Genomic DNA, 24,499 nt, shown 5'->3' with positions numbered 1-24,499 from the left:
AGATAAAATTTATAAATTGGTTTCATCTGAAAACTGCTGACATTCAGAAAATCTTGCAGGCAAGTATAACAGATCAGTGAGAATTTGTGCGGTTTTCTCTCATTGTTTCAATATCCTGAAGTATTATGAGGGAACTATTCTGTGGAGAAAACACATGCGATTTTTTTGCACATAACTTCATGTTTTCTTGCCAACCCCCTGCCCCAATGTTTTATTATTGGAATAATTCTTCCACAACACTTCAGGACATGTGTATACAGTGAGAATACCAAGGAAGAAAACTTGTTTTTTTCCCACAACAGGGGGAAAACTACTGTAATCAGGCATCTTTGCATGTGAGAATTAAATAGTCAAGGATTTACTTCCCTAATTCCTTTTTTTACTGGGGTTAACTTTAGAGCCATGATTCGCGTTTCTTTGTCCAACAAGAGAGAATTGTTGTTATATGCTTTCAAATAATTTTTGATTTAATGTATATCCCAAGGTAACCTTATCACATTTTGAGGAGGCAAGGTACATTCAGAGGGAATTTGCCATTGCCTTCCTCTCACGCTGAGAGAGAGTGATTTGCCAGAGGCCACCCAATGGGTTTCCATGGCTAAGCAAAGGTGGGTTTTCATGGCTCAGCAGAGATTTGAACACTGGTTTCCTAGAGTCTAACACCCAAACCGCTACATCATGCTAGCTGTACAAGAACTAGAGGAAGGAGATTGCTTTACCCATAGCAGTTGCCAGGATTAACACTAGCTATAGGAATTTTATCAGTAAGGGTTCCATAGTGCTTTATCCCACAAATTCTGATGATGATGTTAATCATATGAAATACGGACATAGCTGCTTTTATTGTTTCCACACTGTTCTGCCCTTTTTCTTGCTAGTTTGGTAAACTGAAGTTTTGACTCTCTTCCATGTAATTTGAGGATATACGTGAATGGTTTGTGATTTCAAATACAGTTGTCCCTCCATTTTCGCAGACTTTGAATCTGTGGTTTCGGTCATTCGTCGGTGGGCAAGTGAGGAGGGTTAAAATGGTCTGCACACAGAACCGTACATGGGAGCACGCAGTCATTCAAGCCAATGGGGCTTGAATATTTTTGAATTTTTATGAAAATGTAGGGACGACTGTAGTTGTGTTTTGTGAATATAATTTAATTCTGTGTGTTATGTTACAAACTGGACATACTATCATCCTCAGCATTTTGATTGTAAAATGGCCTTGTTCATTCTAGAACATTGTTCTTTGTACACATTGGCACTTTGAAGCTTTTTTTCAAAAAATAATTTTGTATTTAATACCTTGGAAAAAAATTAGAAATAGTGATCACTTGTTTTCTTTACATTGTTTTCTACATTGTTTGTTTTAGTGTGACTTGTTTATTGCAAATGTTTACTGTAGAAAATGATTTTTTAAAGTAGTCTGCACTTCTGGTTAGAGAACAGAGACAGCTGTGCTGGGAAATGGACAGTCAATTAATCCCTGGTTCTGCTGGACTTTTGGCTTTTGTCCATCGTATCCGTCTGGGCCACCTCTCTTGGATGGGACTAGGGGCCACTGTTTTACAGTGGCCTCATTCCTTCATGGAATGCTGTGGGATTTCTGTTCGACCACCTGGTCATTGGCCTGTGTAGTCCCTCGGGGTTGTGTTTTATTTTCCCATGCTATTTAATATATACATGTAACTATTAGGAGAGGTCATCTGGAGTGTGGTGCCATCAATATGTAGATGACAACTAGTTCTATTGCTATTAGTTCTATTACTCCTTTCCACCTCAACCCAAAAAACTAGTTTTGGTTCTAAACTGGTATCTGTTACAGTAATGGACTGAATGAGGGCAAACTTAATCCAGATAGGATGGAGTTGCTGCTGGTCAGTCAAAAGGCAGATCAGGGAGTAGAGATCAGTCTGTGTTAGATGCGATTATATTCCCCTGAAGACTCAGGTTCACATTTTGGATATACTCCTGGACTTAGCTTTGAACCTAGAGGTCCAGAATTCTGCAGTGGACAGGAATAGTTTTGCATATTTTAAGCTTGTGTACCAGTTGCACCTGTTCCTTAAGATGTTGAATCTAGCCATGGTAATACATGTTGTTACATCCTATTTGGTCTATTTTAACACTCCCTATGTGGGGCTGCCTTTGAAGAGTGTTTGAAAATTTCAGCTAGTACAAAGTGTTAACGGGCAGGTTATAAGGACCATACTACTGGCTTGTTACAATAGCTCTACTAGCTGCCACTTTGTTTCCTGGCATAATTCAGAGTGTTGCTTATGACCCGTAAAGACCTATAAGGCTCAGGCCCATGCTGTCAGGCAGATTGTATTTTCCCTTATGAGGCAGCCTGGACCCTGAGATCTACAGGCGAGACCCTTCTCTTAGGAGCTGTACAGACAGCCTCTAAGGGGTGACACAACACCACCCCCTTCCTAGCCAAATTGGGGTCACGGCAACCGCACCCTGCGGCCCCATTCTTTCTGCAGTGCAAAAAGGAGCCACTTTATGCAAAAAGGAGCTGCAAAAAGCAGCTCCTTTTTGTGCCGTCGGCGCTGCAGCTTTTTGCACTCCTTTAGCACAGCATGTCTACACGCTGCACCAAGGGAGCGCCGTAATTCTTCTGCCGTGTGGTGGGGCGCATGGCATCACATCGGCATGGGGCAGAGTTGGGGCATGTCGCATGCGGTCGCCATGGCCCCACTCTGCCCTGATGCCGGCATATATTACCTGTTTGTACAACCTCAGAATCACACCACCATCCCAAGCATGGTTGATGGGGACGGGATATAGGGTCCCTAGACTCTGAAACAACCTTCCGTGGGAGACCAGAATGGCCTCTTCTTTATCTTTCTGTCAGCAGACAAAACCATTTTTATTTTGACAGGTTTTTATTACAGAAAGTTTTGAAAGAACGGGCTAAAGAGTGCTGTAGTGTCTTAATCTCAATTGTTTTTAATAGTTTTTAAAATCACTTTAATCACATTTTATTATTTTAAATGTAGATCTGATTTGTTTTAATAGTGTGATTTGTTTAATTCCATTTTAAGGTCTCTTTTGCATTTTTTAAGTTCTTTTTAAATTGTGCACCATCTTGAGTCCCAATTTTGGGAGAAAGGTGGACTACAACTACTACTGATGGACATGTGTTGTTTCTTATTTTGTAAATACCTGTTCATATATATATATAGTATGAAACTTCCTTTCTGTCAACAAACCCATAAGCATTAAAAACAAATGATTTAATCAAGTGGTTTGAGGTTAATGGAGATGGCAGTATAGCAGTATTTATCTTCATCTTATTCCCATCTGGTAATTGATAAAAGACATGCTGCCTGCCCAACCACAAAGTGGGCAGTATTGCGGTGCTCCAGTAGCATGTCATTCATATGCTGCACACTGCAGGAGCACAGAAAAGCTGCTGTTGTGGTGGAAAGGATGTCCTTTTTCTGCACAAAAAGCCAGATCGGGCATGCAGATGCCCCAGTCTAGCGCCGATATGTCCGTCTGTTTTGAGCCTGAGTTAGATCGAAGTTCCTTTGAATGGAAGTCTATAGTGTGGTTAGCAGTAGAGGGGCTACAATTCATGTTGTTCCATTCTTCTGCTCCAGTCCTCCTAAAAAGATGTTCTGGAAGGTTGGGGGACTGTTTAGACTAGAGTTGGAGGTGGTGCAGAGGGACTAATGAAAATCATGTCCACTCCATCCTCTACTTGACTCTATGATGCATAGCAGGCACTCCCATGAACAAAAGAAGGCTTTCCATTTACAGAATGCAATCCACAGTTTCAACAAAAATCTTCTTTGGCTACAGACTTCACAAGAACTGAATGATTCTTGGAGTCTTTATGCTAGTCCTGAATAAGTGTGCATATGATTATTTTAGAAATAATTCCAAAGGAATTTCTTTTACTAAAGAGAGGCCTTGTATGGAGAAGAAGAGAACTTAACAATTAAATGCCTGGTAGCTGACACTAAATAAATTCACACTAAATATCAAATGCAAATCTACCTCAGAGCTGAGCAATGAAGTAAAAACATGCAGTCAAACAGCTTTTAATAATTGAAATAGCTTAATTTGCCAGCATTTTTATTTCTGTGTTCAGTCTTGATGTAAAGCTAGAAATTAGAAGCTCCAAACTACAGGGTAAAAATTTTTACAGTGTGTCCTAACATAACAGGTCAAACTACATATTTAAGAGAAGTATCTTACATTTTCATAAATCTGTCAGGATCTCAAATTGCTTTGCAATTTTTTAAGCTGTAGGGAAATTTGAATGGTAATATTTGATGTAATAGGAAATTGTAACTCAGTTCTGCATTGACCTGGATTTTGTTATACCTAAATGATACTTTAATTTATGTTATGAACAAATTTGAAATGTTCCTGAAATGCATGGAAGTGCACTGTTTCAGAGTTGCTGTAGGGTAGCTAATCAGTTTTAAGATAAAAATTAGATTCATCCATACTGTCAGGCCTACAGTCCAATAAACAGAAAATTACATGACATCATTCTGTAATATGCCTCAAGACAGCATGAATACACAATCAAGGCTTGTCTATCAGTCTTCATGAAAATAATTTGTAAAAACTGTTTTATAATCCATCCTTATTTTAAATTAGTCCTTTTTGGAATTTTCACCCTGCCTTATCAGCAGTGCCTCAAGACATATATAGTGACAAAATTATAACGTGTGTGCCGAAGTTACTATCCAGTGCTCGTTTTTTCCTTGGATGGCTTCAGAAACATTCCAACATCACTTGAGTGTATGAGGAGATGGGGGAATCCTTCTTGGTCTCATAAGTTTTTTTTTTAAGATGAAAGTTTTAAACATGACCACGAATAACCATGATGCAGTTATCTGTCTGATTTGTAAAGGAAGAAACGTTAAAATAGTGTCACTACTGTTCCAAGGAGATTATTCCTAAATGCCCCTCAGTAATGCATTTGCACACAAGCTTTGCACAATTGGAACAATTTGCTGTTCAGTCTAGACACTATCCACCAATTTCTACTAAATTTCTGCCTATTCACACTGTTTCAAAGTTTTGAAGAGACTCTCATAAGACAATTGAGGGGCAGGGGCACAGCAAGATGCAAGGAAGACTAGGGAATAATGAAGTCCTATCCAGCAAGCAGAGGTCCCCTTGTTCTTTGGATTTGTATCAATATTTTGAAGGTCAACCTAAATTTGTGGGTAGCTTTAGGCAGGGTACAGACTGCCAGAAAGGGGTGCATCTCTGGCGCCTCTCTTTGCTCCGCAGGAGCTCCATAGCAACCAAATTGCGTGACACTGCTGCGGAGCAAAAAAAGAGCGCGCAGAAGGGCTCCTTTTTGTGGTGTGCTTCCGCCGCCCCAAAGTGCCAGCGACTGTGTGGGGACGTCGCAGCTTCACTGCCCTGTTTGGAGGCGGCACATCTGCAACATCACAGTTACATGTCGCATCTGGTGGGTGCGCTGTGGCTGCGGCACCCTCGTCATGTGCGAGGGTTGCCGGCTGTGTGGGTGCTCCGCCTACCAGGCAACCCTTGCACGTGACAAGGATCGGGCCTTAGGTACTTTTAAAAAAAACTGTGTTAGTCTGAGGATATAATTCAAGACAATTTTTAAAAACACTGGTGATACAATTAAACTGAAAACATAAACAACCCCTTTCTTTTATGTTAAATTATGGGCCCGAACAGACAGGCCAAAATAAAGCTGCTTCGGGTCACTTTGGAGGCATGCTGTTTAAATGATTAATGCATCCTAAGGCCGGAAGCTGTGCTAAAGCCACACTAAGGACTGGAGTGCAGCTTTGGTGCAGCTTCTAGCCTCTTAGGATGCATGAATCAGTTAAACAGCATGTCTCCAAAGTGACCTGAAGCAGCTTTATTTTGGCCTGTCTGTTTGAGCTCTATAGTAAGTAAAAACTTTGTCCATTAATATTTTTTTGGTTCTCTTTCCCCAGCCAAATGGAAACACAGTGAAAAAGGGAAAGAAGAAATGCAATATGCTGTTGGTTGGAGTGGCTCTTTGAATGTTGAAGAAGGGTAGGTATGGAAACTAGAGTATGCTATAAATAAGAATGTCACTTTTTATGATGCCTTGAAAATCTAACCCCAAGATGATCCATACATACATACTTATATCTTGATATCTTATTGAGAAATTAATAATAATAATATTTGTACAATAACAGAAACCATTGAACAGACAAGTAATGAAGTCTAAAGAACATTGAGCGAGAAGCAGTAATGAGATATAATTAAAAAGGACATCTAAAGTTAATTTTGTGATGTCGGGAAGTTAAATTGAGAGAATAGTTATGTGTCTTTTTCGTATGGTTGTTTTCATTTTTTATTCCCCCCCCCCCCCCATATGTGTGGTTTTTTGTTGTTTTAATTTGTTTGGTATTTTTAAAATTAATAAATATATTATTAAAAAGTGAAAAATTGCATACATATAAAGCTGCTTTTTGGTCTTTTAGCTTAGTATTGTCTAAACTAAGTGGCAGTAGCTATCCAGATCTTCAGACAAGAATCTTTCCCAAAATAACTTGGAGATGCCGGGGATTTTTTTCCTGTATACAAGGCTATGGTTTTTCCCAGGGTTACAGCACTTCCCCAAGAAACAATCGTAAACTCCTTGATTTTTATGGGGGAGAAAAGGTGATATTTCTTAAATTCTATATAGAGGGGTTGGAGAAAAACATGAGCACACTCAGCACAGTACATTTGGCCCTCTGTTTCCACAGATTCTTAATCCATGGATTCAATCATACATGATCTGAAAATATATTTTTTAAAAATTCGCAAAAGCAAACCTTGATTTTGCCATTTTAGATAAGGGACATCATTTTAGATAAGGGTCATCTGAGCAGCCCCAGATTTTGTTATCCAAACCCCAATGAATACCAAGGGTGCACTGTATATGCAAACAAATGCTTTGCATTATAAATGTGTCTCTAATTGAGTACAGTTATATAGTGGTGTTTGTGGTGTGTGAAGGAGAGCCTGTATGAAATTACTGTGATGAGTAAGTCTTCTGAAGAATACCATGAAGATCTTCACAAGCTTTTTCCATTCATGGTAGTCATCTAAAATCTAACAGTACCATGACATCAGTTTTTGGTCAGCCATCTTGAACTCCTTGTTTACATCTATCATACTATAATAAACAATTACAATTGAGAGACACAGCCACCAAAGCCACATAAGCAGTAGGCAGTTTTCTATTCTCATAATTTTATTGAGATTGACAGTTCTGTGCTCTGTGTGTCAATCTTGCATGAAATGTTTAATATCACTGTGTTTTGCTTCTAGTGAATGTGTAAGCAGTACATTGTGCATTCCACTAGCAAGTCAAAAAAGGTAAGAACAGTTTCATTTAACCAGATAAAATGCTTTAAAGAGTTTCGGCCTGCTTCCAGATACATGCATGTTAATTCTCATCAAAATAATGGAGGTTGTGATTTAACCGAGAATTAGAGTTGATTCTTTTTACTTTCTTTGCATGAGACAGGAGCTCTACAGGGCGCCCTGACTGGACCTGTATTGTTGTAGGCTTCACCTCTGGCTATGTTCGCTTTTATACTGAGGTGAGTAAGTTAACACCATGATTTGCCTGCTTGCTACAAATTGCTCCACATAATCACATTTCCTACACAGAAATAGTCAATATTGCTTTAAAGTTTCCTATAAAATATATTGCTATAAAGCATATGGTTTTTGATGCAAATTCTGCGAAAAGACTGTTGTTGCTAAGAAGTTTATTCAAGTGTATTTGTAGCAAAGCCCAAATAAAATTTTCACTTTGCTCGAAAACAATACACATTTTTCTGTACTGAAAGTGTTAGAAAAATGCCATGTATGAACTGATGCTTTGTGACTTAATCACCATTAATAACATGTATTTACATTTGCTGTTTTCACATTTTAGAATGGAGTGCTGCTTTTGGCACAGCTTTTAAATGAAGATCCTGTCCTGCAGCTCAAGTGCAGAACTTACGAGATTCCACGACATCCTGGAGTTACAGAACAGGTACTGAGGCAGATAGATAAAACAGTAAAACTATTACAAGACATAGTACTGTAATATTGTCTCTTGTAAAAACCTTGCCAAGTTATATATGGATCGCTCATGTGAATCAAATTTGTTAGTACTGTGAAGATATGATCCATAATTGTGGTTAAGGTGTTTGGGTATGGGTATGTTTGTATGACCATCTTTGCTTCTTTTTATCTTGTTCAGATCCATCTCCCATAGTTTCCTTAATCGTCGTTTCTCATTATGTTAATTGTCTTTAATCATGGTTTAGACTAACTATTGGGTGAGGGCAAAGTTTCATATCAATTATAGGTCATAAGTTTTTGTTACCTATAGCAAAACTGTATTAGTTGTAGGGATATCTAGATAGGTGTCATATAAGCATGCTGTAATAGGCTGTGTTGTGTGTTTGGGGAAAAGTGTACTGTTTTACTTTCCAGTCGTCACTGAGTTGCTTGAGTATTATGGTTGTATTACATAATGGTAGTTCATCCAGTTTATCAGTTCAGATCCTGGTACTTTAGCACAAAAGTGTGCACCTTATCTCTTGATTAGGAGCCTAGCAATTGCTTAGTATTTTTAATCAAACAAACTGGATTAATATTTATTAGTTGCTTACATAAATACTTAATTCTGTTACTATTAAGTTTTCTGTGTTCTTCCTTTTGTTCAGAATGAGGAACTGAGCATCCTGTATCCTGCAGCAGTTGTGACAATTGATGGTTTCAGCCTATTTCAGTCCCTCCGTGCTTGTCGAAATCAAGTAGCTAGAGGTAGTTTTGTCCACAGACTTGATCCATTTTCACTTTCAGTATTGAAATGGTATTAGTTTATGCCTCAATGTCTACAGGGATATTGTTGTAAAATTGCATGTTGGAAAAAAAATGCTAGTTATATTTATACCCTGTCTTGCACCACTGAGCTCAAGAAAAGGCATAGAGAGGTTTCCTCCCTGGTCTGTCCTTACAACAACGCTGTGAAGTGCATCTGGCTGAGACAGAGTGATTGGTCAAATGTCAAGCCAGTTTTGTCTCTTCATATAGATTTGAATCTCAGTTTCCCCCATCTGACCTCCATGCTCTGAAATCCTCCTTTTTGGAAACTTGGTGGCAAACATTGCAAAAAAAATATTGTTTTTTTAAAAGTCATTTGTATGTCATTGTCTGATAATTTCTTCTGCATATCCTCAGAATTTCAGGTTTCTTATAGCCAGCATCTGGGAGCATACTGTTACTAGTGTGCACTCTTGTAATACAGTAATTCTGTAATCTGGGCATGATTGAAAGTTTTGATTTATTGCATGGCATTGACTTTACTGCATGGCTTTTGAATGGTGTATTGTAGGCCCAGTAAACATGCTGGCCCTTCAGATTTTGTTAGACCACAATTACCATGGGTTCTTGCCAGCAGAGTAAGAGTTAAGATCAGAGTTGCTGTCAAGCAACACAAGAAAGGTTGCATGTTTATTTACCTCCTTGATTTATATATCAGTTTTCGCCCCAAATGGGCTCAGGCACCTTTCAACAAGATTTTTTAAAAAGGTACAGTAAAAAGACAGCAAATTAGAATTAAAGCACAATTAAAATATTTACCCATACCTGTAAAAAAAGTAACTTTAGTCATTCCAATTTATTTCCAAAGCAATACTTATATCAATCACTTGCATCAAAAGCTTCAGTATCTTGGCACATCCTAAAGACTAACAAATTTATTATAATAGGCACTTTTGTGGAATACAGTCCACTTCTTTTCCCAGCACTTCCTCTGGGCTGGCTATAATAGGCCATTGTAAAAATCCTGGAGATTGTGGAAGTCCATAGTGTGTGGGGGGGAGCATGGTCCTCCTTGGAAAACAGCAAAAACAGCTTAGAGGGTGCATGTGGAGACTGTACTTTCCAGACCCTTGATCTATAGGACTGTAACCGTAATATATTTCCTTCTTTGATTAAACTTTTATTTGGTAATGCTGCAGCTATTTGCATCATAGGACTTTTGATATTGTTTTGCTTTTTAACATAGAAAGAAATGAAATATAGACCAGAAATTTAGATATTCAGTTAAAGAATAGCTTATCAATTCTTATCATACTGTATACTGGCTGAACTATGACATTTTCAGTCTAATATTTTTCTGTAATCTGTTTCTCTCTGTTTAATAAAATGGGCAGCTGCAGCTTCAGGCAATGAGAATGTTCAGCCACCTCCATTAGCCTATAAGAAATGGGGCTTGCAGGATGTGGATACTATAGTTGATCATGTTAGTGTTGGTAAGTAGTATGTTGGTACGCATTTCATAATGAATAATCTTGTTCTATTATGCACTGTGAGAACGCAGCATCTTGCAGCAATAATGAGAAAACATTTATATAGTAATGTGTTTAAAGTTTATAAAGTTGATTCTCTCTTCTCCTGATTCTCTCCTCTTCTTTTTTAAAGCTAGTGTTTTAAATATTTGAGTCCTGGCATCAGCAAGAAAACATGACTAATGTTTTCTTGCTTGGCTCAGGTGCAGCTCAAGAGCCAGTTCAATAACAGCTGTAAAATTTGGAAATGTTATTTTCTTGGACTACAACTTCCATTATCTCTTATACAAGTGTCTGGGGGAATTCTGGGAGTTGTAGCCCAAATAAGTAACCTTTTCAGTCTTTTCAGCTGTTCAGCTGCTACTAGTATTTTCTTTCTCTTCTGTTTGAGGCATACTTGTTGCAGAAAGAGTTTAAGAGGTAGTGTTACTGGCAGGTTCGTATACTGAATCTTGAAGGTTCCTTTGAGAAAGTTTCTAAGCTCATGTTTTGGTTTACTTTGTGCAAGGATTTAATAAAAAGAACAACCCACCAAATTATTGAAGATTATTTATACATATGAGTGTGTGCTGCCTTTGATGTATTATTAATGAAATATCAGTGTAAAGCACTCTAATTAAAATGTACATATCAATTTGTTTTGTTTAAAAAAAACAGGTATCATGACTCTGTCACCTTTTGATCTAATGAAGACTGCTTCCACTATTGGTGGATTTAATGCAACAATAAAGAACAACCCTCCTGCTATGTCTCAGTATATAACTGTAGGGTCAAATCCTTTCACTGGTTTCTTTTATGCTCTTGAGGTATGTGTATTATGAAATGCAGTGTGACTGCTGGCTTGTTTCCTATACCTACTGAGTCTCTTCTGAATATTTTTTGTGTTTGCTGATATTCAGAACTGCTGGTTAGTTGTGGAGGTTGGGTGAGGAAAGGAGTGTAAATGAGAGCAGAATGTTTTATTAACATTGCCTCGATAATAGTATTCCTTAGGTGTAGACAGATGTTAGATCAGGATCTCTCAGCATATATCTAATTGATTTATATTAAATCGGTAAACATTTCTGATCTCACTGGTTGACAAATAAAGCAATAAAATTATGTCACGTGCACACGCCAACACCATTCTTTGTAGTCCTTCAAGATTTTAATTAGTTGTACATTAAGTCGTACATTTCTGCCTATAAGCTAATAAGCTATTTGTAAAGACTTTTCAGTACTGTAGCCCATTTATAAACAACTTCTTATTTTTCCGTAGGGTAGTTCACAACCATTGTTGTCTCATGTTGCTTTAGCAGTTGCAAGTAAGCTGACATCGGCATTTTTTCATGCTGCCAGGTAATGTAAAGTAGACTGAAATTATAATGAATTTGTTTTTTATGGGTATGTTTTTGAAACTGAGACTGTGATGATATTGCATTCTCTATTTCAAGTGGTTGGCTAGGCTGGAAGAATAAGCAGGAAGAAGAGCCTGTGCAGAAACAGAAGCCCAAGGTTGAGCCTGCAACTCCTTTAGCTGTGAGGTAAGTATGGAACAGATTTTTAGAAGGGTAATCATGTAAGTGTTTCCCTTATTGCTGAAACATGGGTATATTCCAATCCCAAAGATTTCCAAGTACATATTAGTGTCCAAACAAAGCACAGCTGTCTGTCACATGGCATGTTCTTCCACTTGAGCAGGGACTTGTCTCTGACCACCTTGAGAATGTGTGAAAGTGTTGATGGGATTGCCTTAGGTAGAAGTCCCAAAAGGGCATGCTGAAGGATGTTTCAGACATAATTCCGTAGCAGGGTTTAGCAGTATGTGAATGAACATGAAGTGCCTTGTGATCACATACTTTTTCTTTCATAGTCCAGCAGACTATATAGTTTATCCTTGCTCCCCTAATCATCAGAATATGTCTCTGGCTAGGTTCATGAAAAAAATAGAGTAAGCAATTACATGTTTTCATTTGTGTAATCCCAGCCTGTTCATTCTAACACAAAACCATGTGTTTATGTTAATGTCTGAACTACTGTGTTGAGGGAAGATTAGCAGTTTCCTGTAAAGGCTTGGTGCATACATGTGTGTAAAAAAGATTGAGATGATGTGGGTTCTTGAAAAGTCTCTTCTGGCTTGTGTCCCATGCCTTTATCCTGCCTTCATTGCATACTGTGTTAACTCTGATTCCAAATCTCATTGTTTGAAGACTTTGTACACCTCCCAATACAAGTAGATTTTGTATTGTAAATGTTAAACTCTTTTTTGCCTGACTGATAGAGAGGCACATCCGAGGGAATATCTGCAAAGATACAGGAAAAGAAAACTATGGGTCCGTACAGACAGGCCAAAATAAAGCTGCTTCGAGTCACTTTGGAGGTGTGCTGTTTAAATGACACTTAAGAGGCCAGAAGCTGTGCCAAAGCTGCGCTCCAGTCCTTAGGACTGGGGCATGGCTTTGGCGTGGTTTCTGGACTCTTAGAACGCACACATCAGTTAGACAGCATACATCCAAGGTGACCTGAAGCAGCTTTATTTTGGCTGTCTGTATGAGGCCTATAATACCTTTGGTCTGCACGTTTTATTTTGACTAATGGGAAAGTTGAGAGATAAAAAAAGATTATTAGATTTAAACTATTTGATTCATGTTCTAGTATTAGGAATATCAGAAAAGTTTTGACAATATAATTATTATTCTGAGAATTTGCTGTTAGATTAAGTAATCAATTTTTGGATATCAGTTTACATATTCAATTTTATTTGGTCTTAGGTTTGGAATTCCTGATTCTCGTCGCCATGGGGAAAGGATTTGTCTTTCTCCTTGTAACTCTTTGGCAGCAGTAACTGATGATTTTGGACGGGTTCTTTTATTGGACGTTGCAAGAGGACTTTCTGTTCGTATGTGGAAAGGTTAGACATACTGATATATCTTAATAAAAATCCAAAATTTACCAAAGCATAATACCTTTACTGGCCAACCAGAATTCACAAAACACATCATGCAAGCTTTAGAAACTCTACTGGTTCTTCATCAAGCAAAAGATCTTAAAAATACAGGAGAAGAAAAGGGGGAAAAAGTGATGGTGTTGGAATCAAAAGCCTAAATTTTAAATCAGATATTACTTCTGTTGTTTAGTTGGTTTGAAGAGATCTTTCCTTTTGGCTACATGGTTACCAAGACAAAGGACAGTGAATCTTAAACTGTGTTAGAAGCAGCAAAGTCTGAGATCCTGGGTGTCTATCTGATGTATCTTGTGGGAGAGTACATTGGCATATGTATTCTAACGGGCCACTGAGGAATGTCCAAAAATCTTGACATGAACTGGTAAAGCTCAAAGCCATCCAAATTCATTCAACAAATGGTCAGTTTTAATGTTTTCCCACTATACTACTGGCAGTGGATGGTATTTCCTATGGCTCCACTGGGGATGTATAAAACTAATGTGATGGAATATTTATTCCTGACATTTCAATTATATATTTGAATAAACTCCCAATACCTCATTTTTGGGTTTTCTTATTGACCCAAAAGGGCTATTTTTTAATTAGGTTATTTAGTTGAAAGCTAGTAGAGCAATACAGAGGATTTTGAATGATGAAAGTGTGATTCCAAGCTTGTGGCCACTAGTATAGGTAGTACCAGGCACTAAAAGGGCAAGACACAAATCTGTTCTGCTTTCTTCCCAACACCATTAAGCAGTTTTTAAAAAATTGATACTTCGATCAACACAGTGTACTGCTGTGTGTGTGCAAATGTACTGTGTCTATGTACTTTTTAAAAACCTAGAATGTGTACTGATATGCACATGTTTACCTATACAGATGTTTCTTCTCTGTATGAAAAGAGGTGCATCGTTACATCTGCAAAATACACACAGGCTTTTTGAGGCATATTTGTCTAGTGCAACTACAGTTGACTAGAAACTGTAGTTGACTAGAAACTAGGAACGACTTAGAGAGCTGGGAACTTTTATTCTGGAGAAAAGAAGGTTAAGAGGTGATATGATAGCCCTGTTTAAATATTTGAAGGGATGTCATATTCAGGAGGGAGCAAGCTTGTTTTCTGCTGCCCCAGAGAATAGGACCCAGAACAATGGATGCAAGCTACAGGAAAAGAGATTCCAGCTCAGCATTAGGAAGAACTTCCTGACAGTAAGGGCTGTTTGACAGTGGAACACACTCCCTTGGAAAGTGGTGGAGTCTCCTTCCCTGGAGGTCCTTAAACAGAGGCCATCTGTTGGGGATGCTTTGATTGAGATTTCCTTCATGGCAGGGGGTTGGACTGGATGGCCCTTGTGGTCTCTTCCAACTCTATGATTCTATGATTTTAGGTAAAGGAGGAATACTGAGGTAGGAGAACAGAGCAGCAGCCAGTATGCCAGGGAGTAGCCAAAGCAAAGGAATGACACCAACTCCAAAAATTGGCAAGGGTGATAATTATCTGATAACCAGGGTTAGCATAGACTGAGTATTCAGTTGAACACTATGTTGCAGTTCAGACATAGCAACACAAATAATTTGTGTGTTTAAACTAGTCCACTTCTTTATTTTCATTTTCAGGCTACCGAGATGCCCAGGTTGGTTGGATTCAAGTTGTGGAAGATTTACATGAAAGGGAAGCAGAAAAGATGGATTTTTCTCCTTTTGGCACTTCTCAGGGGCCAAGCAGAGTGGCCCAATTCCTTGTGATTTATGCTCCTAGGAGGGGAATTTTGGAAGTATGGAGTACTCAACAAGGTCCAAGAGTTGGAGCCTTCAATGTAGGGAAGCACTGCAGGTAAGAAATTACAACCTTAGAGGCTAAAGAAACAGTAGTGTAGGAAGAGAGTATGACACTGTCTTCTACGTGAATGTATTTCATAGTCCCCCCCAAACTTGCAAAAATGGAAGGATTAAGCATTATCAGATGGTTTATATGGTATTTTTAGCTTTTTGTATTTATTTGTTAGACTTGTCCTGCTTCGTATAGGTGTGTGCTATGCTGATGAAGAATGTTGAAGTTTATCAGATGATAATTTTAAATTTACCGAAACATTTACTTATTAGAAATTCCTTTTAATAGGAACATTGTCATACCCATCCAGGAATCATCTTTCTCCACCACAAAATTTAAGTAATCAACAAAGTGTGTCAACAAAAACAGACATTAGTCTTTTTCTTAGATGTTTTACTTTTGCAAAAAGAATCAGTGGCGTTTCTTTTCACTGTTTTATCAAACCTTTCTTTAGGTTGCTATATCCTGGCTATAAAATAATGGGCCTGAACAACATAACGAGTCAAGGTTGGCAACCTCAGACTTATCAGATCTGTCTCGTAGATCCTGTATCGGGAACAGTAAAAACAGTTCATGTACCTTTTCATTTAGCTCTGAGGTAAGTGGTACTGAATTTTACACTGTATAATTGAACCTGACCTACCACTTAATTAAATGAAATGATGTAAGACATTAAGTATTGGATTATTGTGTAGTCCAGCATATTCTGCCTGTTTCAGAGAAATAGCAAGAGCCCTTCTAAGGAAATTCTTTGTGTCTATAAATATTCAGTTATTACTCTCTTGTAATAGCAACTGAACATTCAGGCAGACCCCAACATCTTTTCTTGAAATAGTACAGTACTATTCTTTCCTCATTGCTCAAACAGTAATACTCAGATCCTAGAAAATATAGCCCCACCACTCCAAAGTTACTACTGTATAGCAGTTGTTACTCTTGGTATTGTTTGAAGTGTGGTTACCCCAACAAATACCCCAGTAGCAAATACCCCAGAGGATAGGATCAAAATTCAAAATGACCTGAATAGATTAGAAAGTTGGGCCAAAGCTAACAAAATGAAATTCAACACGGAGAAATATAACGTAGTGCACTTATGGCGGAAAAATGAAATGCACAGATATAGGATGGGGGACACCTGGCTGAATGAGACTACATGTGAAAGGGATCTAGGAGTCCAAGTAGGCCACAAGTTGAAGATGAGTTAACAGTGCGATGCGACAGCTAACAAGGCCAATACCATTCTAGGCTGCATCAATAGAGGTACAGTGTCTAGATCGTGGGAAGTAATAGTGCTGCTCTATTCTGCTTTGGTTAGGTCCCACCTGGAATACTGTGTTCAGTTCTGGGCACAACAATTCAAAAAGGATGTTGAGAAACTGGAGCATGTCCAAAGGAGGGCGACTAAAATGGTGAAGGATCTGGAAACCATGTCCTGTGAGGAACGACTTAGGGAGCTGGGCATGTTTAGCCTGGAGAAGAGAAGGTTAAGAGGTGATATGATAGCCCTGTTTAAATATTTGAAGGGATGTCATATTGAGGAGGGAGCAAGCTTGTTTTCTGCTGCTCCAGAGAACAGGACCCAGAACAATGGATGCAACCTACAGGAAAAGAGATTCCACCTCAATATTAGGAGGAACTTCCTGACAGTAAGGGCTGTTTGACAGTGGAACACACTCCCCTGGGAGTGTAGTGGAGTCTCCTTCCTTAGAGGTTCTTAAACGGAGGCTTGATGGCCATCTGTGGGGATGCTTTGATTGAGAGTTTCTGCATGGCAAGGGGGTTGGACTGGATGGCCCTTGTGGTCACTTTCAACTCTACGATTCTATGATTTTACATGACTGTCAACAGGTAGTTACAGGGTACGGCCTCTGTCACTAATATGAAGTGATGTACAGTGGTACCCCGGGATACGAATTACCCAGCTTACGAATTTTTCGGGATACGAAAAAATCCCATAGGGATTTATTGTTTCGGCTTACGAAGGTTTTTTCGGGTTACGAAAAAACCTCGCCGCTATTTCGCCACCGGAGGGCAGCAAAGAGCTATTTTTTTCCATTAGCGCCTATGGCAATTCGGCTTACGAAGGTTTTTCGGGTTACGAAATTAGCCGCGGAACGAATTAATTTCGTAACCCGAGGTACCACTGTAACTTTTCCCCCAGTGTTTCTTCTGTGAACTCAGTAAATGTTACTGAGTAACTTCATGGCTAAGGCTGACAACTTCCCCACTGGGAGAGCTTATCTAGTCATTTAAATATATAGGTTGAATATCCATTATCCAGAATAATGAAATGCAAAATACTCCAGAATCTGAAGTTGTCCACTTGGGTGACTGAGATAGTGATACTTTTGCTTTCTGATGGTTCACTGTACACAAACTTTGTTTCATGCACACAATTATTAAAAATATTGTGCATAAAAATACCTTCAGGCTATATGTATAAGGTATATACAAAACATAAATGAATTTCCTGTTTAGACTTGGGTCTCATTTAGAAGAGATTGTATTATGGATATGCAAATATTTCAAAATTCAAAATATTTTTGCTCCCAAGCATTTCAGATAAGGGAGACTCAAGCTCTACAGGGTGATTAAAAAAGGATTGTGCAAAAGTGAATAAGAACAGCTTTACTTTTAATCACCCTTTATATAATCAGCGAACACTACCAGACTGACACTGAAAGGGAGGAGACCTCTGAAGATCAGAAAAAAGGGGAAGTTGTACGATTCTTATACTGTACTTGTGGATTTTTAGAGGTCCTTGCTTGGTTACTGCTGAAAATAGAATTCTGTACTGTAGGAGCCTTCATGTGGAAAGGCATTTCCTGTCTCGTCTCTCTCCACTTTCCCATTGCTATAATATTGACTTTTTGCTTTTAAATGTGTTTAAGGGTTGTATGATCTACTCCATCACTTGAGTTCATCCACATTGTTGCATTCATACTGTGTTTATCCTTAAACATCTTCCAGTGATAAGAAGAGTGAGCGAGCAAAGGATATGCATCTAGTGAAGAAGCTGTCGGCCTTGTTGAAAGCTAAAACATTAAAGCTGGGTAGGCTTCCTTTTTTCTGTGTTGGGATCAAAATATGATGTCCTTTTGGGGGTACATACATCACAGATCAAAAATGACCCTTGTACAGTTTATGAGATTATTTAGAATTTGATAAAAAGTGGGTTGGTGCAGTGCAAAATGATGCCAGAAACCCTTGAAAAGCATTATTTCCCTTATTTTCTATCAGTTTAGAACTGAATTGTTTGAAAAATTGTTCCCCATAAGAAGAGTCTGCAGACATGGACAATTTGTGATATTAAGCCAAACTTTGTGGAATGCAGTATGCAAACATTATCCCAGCTTCTGTTGTGTAACAGTTCTATGTTTTGGTGTAACATTTGAATGATCCAAATCCAGTGGTTATTGGATTCTGCAACCATGGCTTGAAAATATTTTTTCTTTTAATTCCAAAAAAGCAAATCTTCATTTTGCTTTTGATCATGTTTTTATGTTTGGAGGGAGGATTGGGGATCTTGGAATTTTAATGCATCTCTTTTTAACTGTATGTTTTTTACTGTTGTAATCCACTGAGATTAAGCGGAATATAAATAAATAATAATTATTTTATATAAGTGACCCATTTCACTATGTCATTGTATATAATGAGACTTGAACATCCACAGATTTGGGTATCCACGTAGGTCATGGGACCAAACCGCAGCATATACGAAGGGCCCACTGTACTCTGCTTCCATTGAGTTCAGTGTAATTTATGTAGCTGTAATTCTGAAAAATGTAACTGGCTGTTACTTGATATGACTTGATACTGCTACTGTAGGCTTCAGCAGAACGTCAAGAACAAAATTCTTGTTAAAATAGGCATATTGTGAATTATATGTCAGTTGGTACATGAGTCACATTTTAAGGAAAGAATGATTGAAAAATAGGAACAGTAAAATTTCATAGAGACGTAGTTGGCTTATTTGGTAAGTAAAGCATTTAGGGGGCCTATGGACTGTAGTAAAGTAGATATTACACTTCAATGTAGTATAGATTCTGTAGAATAGTTTATGTAGGCTTATTCCCCCTAATTTTTGGAGACATCTTACAGCTGTAACATAAGTTTAAAATGGTATTCTCTAAAAACAAATACAGTCAATAGAATATTATTTTAGAGGAAAGAGTATGAAATAAACAAAACAGGGGAAAAAACCCTAACAGTTTATCAAACAGTTATTTCTGCTGTCATTATCCTTCATTGTACTGTTTATTAAAGAACACATAGGTTAAATGTGATTCTTTTTAGGACAGATTAAATTATTGTAGAACAATTGTCCTAGGGCTGTTGTAGTGAACACAGGCCACATTTTCAATGAAGAATCATGGAATCACAGAATCGTAGAACTATAGAATTGGAAGGAGCCTCATAGACCATAGTGTCCAACCCTCTGCTTGATGCAGCAGCTCCAGTTAGAGTGTTTCCAGCAGGTAGCTGTCCAGCCTCTTTTTAAAGATATCCAGAAAAAGAGATCCCATCACCTCTCTAAGTAACTGGTTCCATTGTCAAACTGCTCTGTGTTCATTGAGTCTGTTCTTGAGATGAATATATTGGAGCGGAGCGGGGGGGGGGGGGGAACTTTGATTAGTTGAACTTGACCCTTGTATGTTGTCCTGCCACACATTCTTGAAAAGGGACCAAATAAAAGTATAATTAAGAGACTAGAAATATACTTAATGAAGAGGCTTTTTGTCCTATGTGTTACCAGCATTATTTTTGTTTTCACAAAGTGAATTTGAGCTAGCAGTTTTTATGTTAAAACTCTAGTTTGGAATCAAGCCATGAATGCAATGCATTCTGACAAAACCTGCAAAACAAATCATAGCAAACAATCCAGGTTACTGTTCTGTGCATCAGGCATGGGTCTGGCAAGCAGCGTAGAGAAATACATCATCTTGCTGTGCCCTTGAAAGCCTCTCAGAATGTTTGTGGGTTGCGAACTCAAGTCTCTCTTAATTTGTCTCACCTCACTAACTTTCTTTTCAACATGGCTCTCTCTCATTATCTGTTTTTTGAGTGAGTAATGCTACATTCCATTGAAAATGCAATTTATGTATAAACTTTCCCATGCCAGCAGTAAAGATTTAGGCCCCAATTGCTTAATTCTTGCTTCAAATAATACTACCACTGGATATTCAAAACCTATCCTCATGGAAAAGTCATACAAAAGTTCCACCTAGGGCCACTTGTTTGTTTCATCGTTAATTTCTTTGTGTGAAAAAGGATTTTGTATGTTTGTTCATGCATGTGTGCGCAAAGGGATTGGATGGATGCATTTGGATAAAGACAATTATTTGATAGAAATCACAGTCTCTAGAATGGTTCAAAAATGATGACAGACTTTATTGAAAATACAGTGCTACCTCGGGTTACGAAATTAATTCGTTCCGCCGCTCCGTTCGTAACCCGATACATTTCGCAACCCGAAAAGGCTTTCCGTTAGCGCTGGAAAGCCGCTAGCCGCGCTTTCCGTTTGAATTTCGCGCCGAAAAAATTTCGTAACCCGAAAAAAACATCGTATCCCGGAACAGTTTTTTCCAATCTAACTTTTTCGTATCCCGGAAATTTCGTAACACGATCAATTCGTATCCCGGGGTACCACTGTAATTCCAAGACTGTATGCAAATAATTATGGGAAAACAAAATATTTGCCAAAGCACAGGATTAGATAGGTCATTTTTTTGCTATTCTACTAAAAGGTGGCATTGGAGATCTTTCAGTGGTGTGGTTACTTCTTGAGTTTGACAGCATCCTAGTGTTGCAGCCAGCAACTGTAGATGCTAGCTGGCTTCTGATGAATACATATATATGTATTCCAGTGGATATGTGTACAATTGACCCACCCCATATGCAGGCTTCCCATACGCAGTCTTGTGTGGTCACACCGACGTGAAGCCCCATTTAGATGGATGGCACATGTGCCTGTGGCACGTGCACTACATTGCACACAGGAGCGCATCCCATTCATCTAAATGGGGCTTGAGCATGCACGGAATTCGCTTTATGTGTGGGGGGGTCTGGAACGGATCCCGTATGTAAAGCAAGGGTCCACTGGATATCACTCTGCTCCATGAGTGAGCAGCTGTCAGAGACTAGGAGCAACATTAGCCCCCAGAAAACACTGGAGGGCCACACTCCCCAATGCCACACACCCGCCCACAAGAAAATGTAAAATGTTTCTCCTGTAAAGGGCCCAGTAGAGAGTTTGGGGGGTGGGTGGGATTTTTGCCATGCCATTTTTACAAGAGGTGACCAGGAAGTCACTTTAAAAAAGGCCTCTGCTGGGCCTAAAATGGCCTGGAGGGGGCAAAAAACCTGGTAAAAATGTCTCCTTGTCCCCCAGAGGACATTGGAAAGAAACTGTTGTTCCCTTGGGGCCAAAGGAAGGTGCACATAGTTCATAGGCCACACTTTCTTTATGCCAGCGTACTTTATTGTTTTCCTGTGTTATACCTTGTGTTAGTTATGATAACATTTACAAAATCCCAATGCTGCAAGATTTTCTGAAGGTTAACATGAAGCCTGGTAAGCAAACATCCCAAGGCCTATCAGATTGTTTGAGGAACTTGTTATTGGGTCTATTAACCAGTAGATAGTTTATGCCCACCCTGAACCTTGAGCAACCCAAAGAAGGAAGACAGCCTTTCAGAAAAGGGAATATCAGTAAGTCATATTTAGTTCTAGGCTTGAACTAGGTTGACATGTGTCCTAACTGGAAGAAACGCTACATCGAGTGTGCAGGGTCCCAGCAGCAAAGTCATGACATTTTAGGTCAGGGAGCTGGAAGTAGCTGACTATAATGCATTTCCCCTTGGTGGTAAGAAACTGGTACTCTGCTTGTACTTATTATGGATCAGTGGAGGAAATTCTTTTAAACATTGGAGTTCCTGGTACCTAAATTGAAACTCTAATTAGAGCTAATTGAATTGCTTTTCCTAATCTTCTTTGGTAATACATATTTATCATCTTTCATTCCAGATGTGATTGAGGCTGAAATGAAGGCATTAATTCTTGATATTAAATATCCTGCTACTAAGAAACAGGTAATTAAACACAGCTTTATTTTGTAGATTGCTGCCTTTGAATCAGAATTAGATAACTGGTTTATCATAACTTGAATGCCTGATAAGTCCAGTGTAGTGTTTGGAGTGCCGTATTAGGATTAGTGAGACCTAGGTTCACGTTCCAAGTGAACCTCATGGATTGATTTTGAGCCAGTCAACCTTTCTCAGACTAACTTTACTTTCGAGGGTGGCTAATAAAGTATACTTGTTTGTAACTGTATGTGTTGCCTTGAGCTCATTGGAGGATGTCTAAAGTAGAACTAAAAAATAAATAGACAGAAGCCATTCCTTATGACTAAATAATTTGCTTGTTTAAATTAGAAACAGACTGTAAGAGTTATGGGTTGTTCAGTTTTCCATCATGCAGAGCCTATAGACTCCTACTGAATGATACTCTTTCTTGCCATGAGCAAGGCATTTTTAATGTTTAAGGTGAGAAGCCATTTCTTTTGGCAGCCTACCTGTAATTAGGACTAAGCGACACTTTGAAAAATGTTGTTTTGTAATGGTTCTAATTGGATTTACAGGAACTTTTAAATCTCACTTGTGAGATTTGAGTAATTTCTACAGTAAGAAAAAACATAAAAACATCAGGTTAATTTTATGGGTATCTTTTTCTTTACAATACTGTTCCTCCATGACAACATGGTTCCATCTGATGTCAAGTGAAGCTCTCCAATTCAAGAGGATGCAAATCTGAATAAGACTGGAAACTGTTTTACCATTATGGAACCACCTGTATTCATTTTTTCATTGTAGGAGGAAAGTGATGAGAAATACTGTTTGTGGTCTGTTTTATTGATAGGCTTTGGAAAGTATCCTGGCAAATGAGCGCTTGCCACTATCTTCTCTGACAAACATCACACAAACATTGATGGATACCTTAAAAAATCAAGGTAAGGGAAAGTTATCTCCATAATTCTGTGTCCTGTTCCAGAATTCATGGATAACCAAAATGGAGCAAAGAAAATACAGTGGGCCCTTGGTAACTGCTGGCTTTTGGTTCCAGGACACCCCCCCCCCCCATGGATACCAAAATATGTGAGTGTTCACGTCCTATTAAATATAATGGCATAAAACGGTGTCCCTTATATGAGACGGCAAAATCAAGGTTTGCCTATGGGCATTTGTATATTTTTAAAATATTTTCAAGCCATGGATGCTTGAATCTATGGATAAAAAATCTGCAGAATAAGCTGGCAATTGAAATCTTGATTGCTTTCATTTGTGAAACCTGTTTCAGCTTTTAATGGAATGGTGGCTGAATTTCATACTAAAGTAACATGCACAGCTTTGCAAGGAATTTGGGAAATTTCTTCCTTTTCTGTTGGGAAGGAAGCTTATGAAATGATGGGTTTAGGTGTTTCTAAAAGGCATCATGTGTCCCCAGATTTTTGTTTAATACTAATAGTTGTAGGCTAATGGGAGAAAATAAATTACAGCACTATGAATAGTCATTGGAGGTTATCTCTCAAAAAGAAAGAAAAAGGAGGATAACTGCTGGAAAAGAAAGGGCAGACTGGTGCCCTTCTCTAGCAAGCAGTTGTCCAATTTAGCTCACTCATCACAGGGTACACTTGAGGTGCCTTGTTTGTAGACAGGAAGGAATCTTCATGGTAAATAGCAGTCTTTGGTTTCCAATCTCCTCGTAGATGATATGATAGTCCTCTGTTCAGTTCCCCTTTCCAGTCTGCTATTTTACTGAATTATTGGATCTCCACTTTGGACCCAAGCATTGGTCCCAGTGCTACCGCTTAACCGAGTGCTACCATTTAACCAAAATCATCAAGAAGGCCACGCGTAAACAGTATCACCCCAAGGCACATTGGATGTGAAAACTAAAAAGAAGGAAAAACATCTGGCAAGATTAAGGCTCAAGATTTTTCTTTGGAGCCAATGAGATCTGATCGGTGTCCTCAGCGACTGGCTCCAATTTCTATCACATCAGCTTCAGTTCTGATCATTCCAGAGCCTACAGTCCCAGAGGTCTTACTGATGTTGACCCCAGTGCCATTGCAAGCCCTGTGAGAATAAAAGGAAATGAGGTCCCACACGCTGTTGATAGTCAAAAAACTTTATTATCTTAAAAAGCCCAACATGTTTCTAATTGTCACCTCTTGGCCTTCTTCAGGAGCTATTATAAAATAAAAGAACATTTATTGTAGTTGTGGTAGTGGGAAAACACATAAACCACCTTCAAAAACATAATTTCCTTACAATCAAATAGCATCTATTATCCATATTAAAATAATAATAATAATAATAATAATAATAATAATAATAATAATAATAATAATAATAATAATAA

At 38.5% G+C, this 24,499-nt stretch overlaps 1 protein-coding gene across 2 annotated transcripts in view; it reads left to right on the top strand.

The window, feature by feature from the left end:
- Nucleotides 1-24,499, top strand: part of RAB3GAP2 (RAB3 GTPase activating non-catalytic protein subunit 2) — a 53,430-nt gene that overhangs the window by 1,111 nt on the left and 27,820 nt on the right. Inside the window, exons 3-17 of one of the 2 annotated variants that reach the window (XM_042446313.1) lie at nt 5,943-6,024; nt 7,297-7,344; nt 7,496-7,571; nt 7,913-8,014; nt 8,694-8,793; nt 10,188-10,286; nt 10,980-11,128; nt 11,581-11,660; nt 11,756-11,845; nt 13,073-13,212; nt 14,863-15,079; nt 15,531-15,674; nt 18,047-18,129; nt 22,106-22,170; nt 22,997-23,087. In XM_042446313.1, coding sequence (XP_042302247.1) covers nt 5,943-6,024; nt 7,297-7,344; nt 7,496-7,571; nt 7,913-8,014; nt 8,694-8,793; nt 10,188-10,286; nt 10,980-11,128; nt 11,581-11,660; nt 11,756-11,845; nt 13,073-13,212; nt 14,863-15,079; nt 15,531-15,674; nt 18,047-18,129; nt 22,106-22,170; nt 22,997-23,087 — 1,566 coding nt within the window. Of the gene's footprint in view, nt 1-5,942; nt 6,025-7,296; nt 7,345-7,491; nt 7,572-7,912; nt 8,015-8,693; nt 8,794-10,187; nt 10,287-10,979; nt 11,129-11,580; nt 11,661-11,755; nt 11,846-13,072; nt 13,213-14,862; nt 15,080-15,530; nt 15,675-18,046; nt 18,130-22,105; nt 22,171-22,996; nt 23,088-24,499 lie in introns of those variants that run through there. The other variant, XM_042446314.1, reaches the window with a different exon arrangement.

This window comes from Sceloporus undulatus, chromosome 1, assembly GCF_019175285.1.
Source record: "Sceloporus undulatus isolate JIND9_A2432 ecotype Alabama chromosome 1, SceUnd_v1.1, whole genome shotgun sequence".
Lineage (NCBI taxonomy): Eukaryota > Metazoa > Chordata > Lepidosauria > Squamata > Phrynosomatidae > Sceloporus > Sceloporus undulatus.
This window is presented reverse-complemented; position numbering and strand designations above follow the sequence as displayed.